This window comes from Chrysochloris asiatica, unplaced genomic scaffold (genome assembly GCF_000296735.1).
Source record: "Chrysochloris asiatica unplaced genomic scaffold, ChrAsi1.0 scaffold00025, whole genome shotgun sequence".
NCBI lineage: Eukaryota > Metazoa > Chordata > Mammalia > Afrosoricida > Chrysochloridae > Chrysochloris > Chrysochloris asiatica.
The window spans coordinates 17,362,811-17,370,765 of record NW_006408543.1 but is presented as its reverse complement, the minus strand read 5'-3'; the positions used below and the strand labels follow the sequence as shown (position 1 = coordinate 17,370,765).

General features: G+C 39.2%; 1 protein-coding gene across 1 annotated transcript in view; it reads right to left on the bottom strand.

Annotated features, from left to right (window-relative positions):
- CATSPERB (catsper channel auxiliary subunit beta) overlaps positions 1-7,955 on the bottom strand; it is a 191,888-nt gene that overhangs the window by 36,377 nt on the left and 147,556 nt on the right. The window contains exons 18-20 of the mRNA XM_006839633.1: positions 7,092-7,120; positions 4,370-4,567; positions 2,316-2,426 (exon numbers count right to left, since the gene is read on the bottom strand). Coding sequence (XP_006839696.1) covers positions 2,316-2,426; positions 4,370-4,567; positions 7,092-7,120 — 338 coding nt within the window. The remainder of the gene's footprint in view (positions 1-2,315; positions 2,427-4,369; positions 4,568-7,091; positions 7,121-7,955) is intronic.

The window sequence follows — 7,955 nt, the reverse complement described above, 5'->3', positions numbered from 1 at the left end:
AGGATCGGACATTGTTTCATTCTGCTGTGCATGGGGTCGCTATGAGTCAGTTCCAACTCGATGGCACCTGACAACAACAACATACTATTTTAGCAACTTTTCTGTAAGTCTAAAATTATTCCAAGATTGAAAAACAAAAAAACAGCAAATAAAACCTCTGCCCTTCCTGAACAGAGTGGGAGAAAAATACAGAACAAAATTAAAAACTTTAAAAAGATCAGATCTACTGGTTTGAAATAGACTTGTGGGACTCCTGACCCTGTGGTCCTTAGACACCCTTCAATCCTGGAACCAAACCCACCTTTGGGGATCACTTTTCAAAGAATTGACAAGCCACCTCTGAGGCACATACTCCTCAGAACAATCAACATAGAAGACCTACAAGGTTCTGACTGATAACAACCCTGTAATGGGTTTCTAAGAAGCAGTTTGTGGGTTTGAACCTCTGACTATGGTTAGCAGTCCTATGCTTACCCTACAGTGCCACACCAGGAGGCTATAAATTCAGATTCAGGGCACCAATTCCAGGGCAAGTTTTTCTTTGTGGGCTCTGGGGGAGGTCTTTATCAACAATCATTCCCTGGGTTTAGGAGCTTCCCAGCACAGGGACCCTGGGTTCAAAGAATGCTTGCCATTTCTAGCTCTTCTTTCGGGGTGGTAGTAGGTGCCTTTCTCTTCTGGCTTCTCTTTTCTTTTATCTCTTAAGAGATAAAAGGTGTTGCATACCATGCCCAAGGGAAACTTCCCTTAGGGTTGTGATGGGACTAAGGGTATTATATCCCACCTTTAGTCTTCTTACGACTGATTGGCTTATCACATCTGACCACATCAAGGGGTTCATTACATAACTGCCTAACCTGAGATCATGACTCAGCCAAGTTGACACATATTTTGTGGGGCACAACTCAACTCATGGCAAGTGCCAAGAAGATCAATCGAACAGGGAAGGGACTAGAGACTGAGGGATAGTGGAGATGGGGTTATAGGGTCAGGGAAGGTCTTTCTGTCATGGTGACATATGAGCAAAAACCTGAAGAATGTGACAGTGGATCATGTGATTTCTAGGTACATTCCTGGCACATCTGAGGAACAGCCAAGATTCCAGTGTGGTTAGAGCAGTTTGAACCAAAGGGAAACAGGTCAGATGTGATTCAAATTCCAGGCCAGATCATAGAGGACCTGGCAAATCATTGCAAGAAATCTGACGACAAGGAAGAGTTTTGAAACTATAAATGATAATTTGATGTCTCTGGATGTGTGCATGTATGTGTGAATGTATGTAAATGTCTGTTTTTACGTATATCTAGGCAAGTGTTTGTATTTTTCTGGAGAGAGACTCCACAGGCATCTTCAGGTTCCATTCAGCTTCAGAGAAGCTACTCCTGAATGGACTTTTCTTGGGAACCTCCTGGTTCTTTCTCCTCTGTTCACTGTGTCCTCAGAGAGGCATGGTGCACTGGAAATCTGGCTGTTTTCGAGGCAGAATTTTAGCAGGATATTTAATGGGTCTGCTTTTAAGAAAATACTCTTCTTTCTTTTCGGACACCATTCCTTTCACAAAGCTGGAGATATGACATGGGTCTGGGAGTTCTTTTTGTTTGTGCAAAGGCATCTCTCTCTACCAATCCCCTCTGAAATATTTGTATAAATGGAAAGCAGAGAAAGGTAAAGGGAGAGTCCATTTAGACTTCTTGGCACCTAAATGACACGTGTATTTAAAATAGCAGTGGCATAGCTTCCATAATCACAGCAACACACAAGCCACAACAATAAAAGAGGAAGACCCCCAATGAGGTGGGCTGTCACAGCGGCAGCAGCATTGGGCTTAAGGGTAGCAACGATTATGAAGCTGGCATAGGACCAGGCAGTGTTTTGTTCTGTGGGTGGCGACTTGATGACACTTAACAAAGAGAATAACAACAATAACAACAAACTACACCTGTAGGATCAGCACTGTCGTGTGAACCACAAGGTTAGCAGTTCAAACCCACCAGCTGCAACTCGGAACGACTTGACAGCACTTAATAGCTAGTGGGTTTCAACAGCCAATCCTGCAGTTAGCAGTCCAGTGTTTATCCTGTAGCACCAACAAGGCTACTAGCAGTAAGAGAAGAGGGGGCTAAGTCTTACTTATCAGGGCACCAGTAGCAGTAGGAATAGTACCAATGGTTGGCATATTGGGACGCATGGAACATTGTCCTGGATACACCTTCTCAGTAAGTCCCCCCAGCTCAGTCTGTTTGCAATTTTAGTGTGTAATTTCTTGATTTCAAATAAACACTCATTTATTTATAGTTTTAGAAAATAGGATTCACCTTTGACTTGAGAAAGAGATTTCTTGGTATAGGTTTGCTAGGATCTGCGTGGTAAAAATGATCTGTGAGTGGAATAGCGATTCCTAATTGAGATGGGGGCCTGTAGTTTACCTGCAAGTGATGAAACAAAGACAATACAGAAATCATTATTATTTTCTATCTGCAATTAAAATATCTTTTTATTTTTCAGAACAGAAGTCAGAGTAAGTATTTCATTTGTAATTTCAGGTAGTAAACGCCTCTTCACTCAATACCTCTATTCTCTCCTCCCTCCATTTTCTGGGATTGTAGCAACCTTGGAGAACATTTCTAGTACCTTAAGTAGTTGTACCTTAACTAAAGTCAACAAATTCAAGTTTAAAACTTTATCAGTGAGCCTTCGTAGTATGTTGTTGCTGTTGTTATATGCTATTGAGTCTGTTCTGACTCATAGCAACCCTGTATAAGGGTTTCCAAGGAGTGGCTGGTGGATTTGAACTGCTGACCTTGTGGTTAATAGTCAAGTGCTTATCCTACAGAGTCACATCATGGCAGAATGGCATAGTAGTAAACCATCCAGTTTGGCTATTTGCTTTTTGTCACAAAGAAACTTATAAGTATTTTGAAAAGAATAATAGTTCATATTTTAAAAGGAATCACAGATTCTAACAAGGCAGATGTTACATTCATGAAATGCAAATGGAACTAGTAAAATACGAGGGTAAATAAAAAAAGTAGTACTACAAGGGTTCCACTTCATATCTGCATAGGTTTAATCCAAACACAGTGTGTTTGAACATGTCTCTGTGATCAGTGGATAAGTGCAGACAAGTTCCCTTGTCTCATTAGAGTGCCTTAAAAACAAGTAAAAAAAATCCATTCAAAACAGTGGCTTTCTGGGGGATATGTTGGGCTAATTAAATTCAAGGTAGAGAGGTCAGCTCAGAAAGTTATATGACTGTTTTCTGGGACTCCAAAGGGTCAATCTTGATAGATTTTCTTGAAGGACACAAGACCATCATGGGGACTTATTATGAAGAAGTTTTAAGAGAATTGATAAATTGCAATGGCGAGAAAAAAGCTAGAACATTTGTGCTGAGAAAACATTTTTTTTCTACAACAACAGTGCACTTGCATTCTTTAAGGGTAGCAAGGGTTGTCTAATGAGAATTCCTCTGGGAATCTTGACCCTATCCACTCTAGAATAGACTTTTGTTATCCCAAATCAAAGAATATTGAAAGGACCACAATTTGAGTCCCTAAAGGATGCCAAAACTGCCATTTTAAGGTGGTGTAAACTGAAAAGCACAGAATTCTTTGGGGAAGAGTTGTTGTTGCTGTTAAGCACCGTTGAGTTGGTTCCGACCCCTGGTGACCCTGTATAGGGTTTCCAAGGAGCAGCTGGTGAGCTTGAACCATCAACCTTGTGGATCAAACTGACTTTTGCAGTCCAGTGCATTTGACAGCGCCACACCAGGGGTGAGGATTAGATGAAAACACTGACTTTAAGTGCATAGACACAGATGGAGGATATATCAACAAACAACAGGTTCGCATGTAGATATTTTTAAGGAAGAGTTCTATGATTCTGTAGCAATACTTTTTGACTTACCCTTGTATATGTATTAGCATAGGGTAAGTCAAGGTAACAGCAAAGAGCTCTATGTATTACAAAAGTCCAAGATTATGTCACCATTATATAGCAGTTTAAGTTAAGTGTCGTCAAGGCAGTTTTGACTCATAGTGACCCCATATAGGGTTTCTGAGGAGCGGCTGGTGAGCTTGAATCTCCGGCCTTGTGGTTTAAACTGAATTTGCTGTTCAAACCAACTTTGTAGTCCAGAGCATTAACCAGCAGCACCACACAGGACTCCATTATATAGCATAAGTTGCATTAATAATGAAGAAACTAAGTGATCATGAACAATAATTATTTCAGAAAGTCATTACATGTTTACATTCATTATAAAGTGTTTTCAGCATCTTGGAAGAGAAATGCTAAAACTGAATGGCCACCCAATTGCACAACTACATCATTGGTACTCATAAAACAACAATCTGCTTAGATTTTTTACCGGCAAAGTTTTGATCATATTAAAACCCTGATTGTCGTTGTAAATTCCACTAATCCAGTCTTCTAATGGAATAATTGTTCTCGGAACATGATGCATAAATCTGAGATAGCTGCAGCTGCTCTTCACTACTGAAACAAATGTTGTAACAAAGCACTCAGTTGATGCTTCCCAGATAATAAATGCGAGTGAACTTGAACCCTGAAAATAGCCAAATAAATGAAGGTTATCTAAAGTCATCAACTAAAGAGAGGAAGGGTCTGTGGAAAAGGGAGTCATTTGACCATAGAGATCTGTCTGAAAACGAACAACAGAAAACATACTCCTTTCTAGGAAGACATATATTCTGATCTAACTGGGTGTGGGAAAATATTTGGAGAGAAACCAGGGTCAAGGACTTACGTTATAATTACCATCCAATTCAGATCAATGACCAGCATGCTAGACATTCGTTTTGATAGTGTTTTGGATAGGAATTCATGCACAATGAATGCATTTGATATTTGAACAACATGAAACCCTCAACAAAACCTGAAAAATTCTGTTTGAAATTTTAAAGTGTTTTCAGAGTTTTAAAAAATGTAGAGACAGTGATAACGGTGGTAGTGTAGTGGACTTTTAGTAGTAATCGTTTTCTCCCATCCCCATACTTGGTAACCATTCAAAAAGATGTTGTAGCATTCTGTTGAGCATGATGTTGAGCTACTCTGTCTGAAACACATTGAATTTGAATCTAAACAAAGCTCTACTATTAAAGGAAATGGGGGATAATGATATAAGTGAAATAAAACAGAAAGAGGCAAACAAAAATTTAGAATGACACTCTACAGAAAAACTGACCACTTTTCTGCAGCAATTTGATAGTAAGGGAAGAACCATGGAGTGGGGAGTAACTTTGAATAAAAGGGATTTAGGAGGTACATCTCAGCTACCAAACCACTAAAGAATCCTGGCTCAATTAAATTGACACAAAACTTGCACGGGATTCTTATTTTTTGCTGAGCCTCCACTTTACCAAGCATGATGGCTTTCTTCAGGGACTAGTCCCTCCTCACGACATGTCTTAAATAGGAGAGATGAAGTCTCACCATCCTCGCTTCCAAAGAACATTCTGGCTGTACTTCTTCTAACTTAGATTTGTTTGTTCTTCTGGCAGTTCACGGTACTTTCAATATTCTTCTCCAACACCATAACTCAAATGCATCAATTCTTCTGCGGTCTTCCTTACTCACTGCCAAACTTTCAGATACATATGAGGCAATTGAAAACACCATGGTTTGGGTCAGGTGCCACCTTAGTCCTCAACCTAACATCTTTGCTCTTTAACATTTTAAAGAGGTCTTTTGCAACAGATTTGCCTAATTCAGTAAGCTGTGTGATTTCTTGACTGTTGCTTTCATGAGTGTTAATTGTTGATCCAAGGAAAATGAAGTCTTTGACAACTGCAATCTTTTCTTCTTTTATTATTATACTATTTATTGGTCCTGCTGTGAGGATTTTCATTTTCTTTACATTGAGGTGCAACCCATACTGAAGACCGTGATCTCTGATCTTCATCAGTAAGCATTTTAAGTCCTCTTCATTTCCAGCAAGCAAGGTCTTGTCATCTGCATATCCCAGATTGTTAATGAGTTTTCCTCCAAATCTGATGTTACATTCTTCATATAATTCATCTTTACAGATTATTTTTTCAGTATACAGATGGAATAAGTATGGTAAAAGGATGCAACCCTAACACACAACTTTCCTGACTATCTCACCTGAATTTAGAGACATTTCAAGAACAGATTTAATGCATTAGACACTAATGACCGAAGACCAGAGGAGTTGTGGGACAACATCAAGAACATCATCTAAAGGTTATTTGAAAGACAAGAAAGAAAGAAAAGATATCCCCTTGTTCTATTTGAATGACAACCTCTTGGTCTATGTACAGGTTCCTCATGAGCAATGTGATCCATAGTTTGTTATGATCCACACAAATGCCATAGTATAGTCAATAAAACACAACTAAACCTCTTTCTGGTATTCTTTGCTTTCAGCCAAGATCCATTTGATCTCAGCAATGATATCCCTTATTCTATGTCCTCTTTTTAATCCTTGATTTTGTGGTAGCTCCCTGTGGACGGACTCTGCAGTTGTTTTTTAACTATCTTCAGCAAAATTTTACTTGTACATGATATTCATAATATTGTTTCCACATCCCATTGGGCTACCTCTCTTTGGAATGGGCACAAATATGGGTCTATTTTCATCAGTTGGCCAGGCATTTGGCTTCCGAATATCTTAAAAGAGTGAGTGCCTCCAGCACTGCAGTCAGTTTGCTGAAGCATTTCAATCTGTGCTCCATCAATTCCTGGAGCCTTGCTTTTCACCAATGCCTCCAGTGTAGCCGGGACCTCTTTCTTCAATATCCTTGGTTTTTGACCATATGGCACTTCTTGAAATGGTTGAGCATTGGTGCCAATTTTTTTTGGTACAGTGACTTTGTGTTTTCCTTCCATCTTCTTTTGATGCTTCCTGCATCATACAAAATTTTGTCCTCAGACTCCTTCAATATTGCAAACTGGTGCTTGAAGTTTTTCCTCAGTTCTTTCAGCTTGATCGATGCTGAGCATGTTCTTCACTTTTGGTTTTCTAACTCCAGGTCTTTGCATATTTCATTATAATGTTGGCCTCTGTCTTTTTGAGCTGCCCTTTGAAAATTTATTTTCTGCTCTTTTACTTCATCATTTCTTCCAGCTGGTTTAATTTCTGTAAGTTTAAGAGCAAGTTTCAGAGTCTTTTCTGACATCAAGTTTGGCCTTTTTTTTAAAAACTGTCTTTCAAAGGACCTTTGGATGATGTTCTTGGTGTAGCACCACAACCCTTCTGATCTTTGGCCATTAGTGTCTAATGCTTTAAATCTGTTCTTACGATGGTCTCAATTAAGGTGAGATAGAGTCTCGGTCATATTTTGGCTCTTAGGGACTTGTTTTAATTTTCTTCAGCTTCAGCCTGAACTTGCATATATGCAGTTGATGGTCTGTTCCACAGTCTCTCCCTAGTCCTGTTTTAGCTAATAACATTAAGCTTCTCCACAATTTTTTCTAACAAACATAGTCAGCTTGATTCCTGTGGCCTACATCTGGTGAGGTCACCATTTATAGTGTTTGAAAAAGGAATTTGCAATGAAGAAGTCACTGATCTTACAAAATTCTATGAAATGATTGCAGCATTATTTGTGCTATCAAAGCCATATTTTCCAACTACTGCACCTTTCTCTTTGTTTTCAACGTTCACATTGCAATCACCAGTAATTATAACTACATCTTGATTGTATGTTTGATCAATTTCAGACTGAAGAAGTTGGTGGTTGTTGTTATGTGCCGTGGAGTAGGTTCTGACTCATAGTGGCCCCGTTCACGGTTTTCGAGGCTGTAAATCTTTACAGGAGCAGAAAGCCTCATCTTTCTCCCATGGAACAGCTGGTAGTTTTGAACTGCTGACTTTGAGGTTAGCAGCCTGATTTGTAACCACTATGCTACCAATTCTTCAATTTTATCATCATTGGCTTTGGTTGTTGGTTTGTAAATTGGAAAAATAGTGG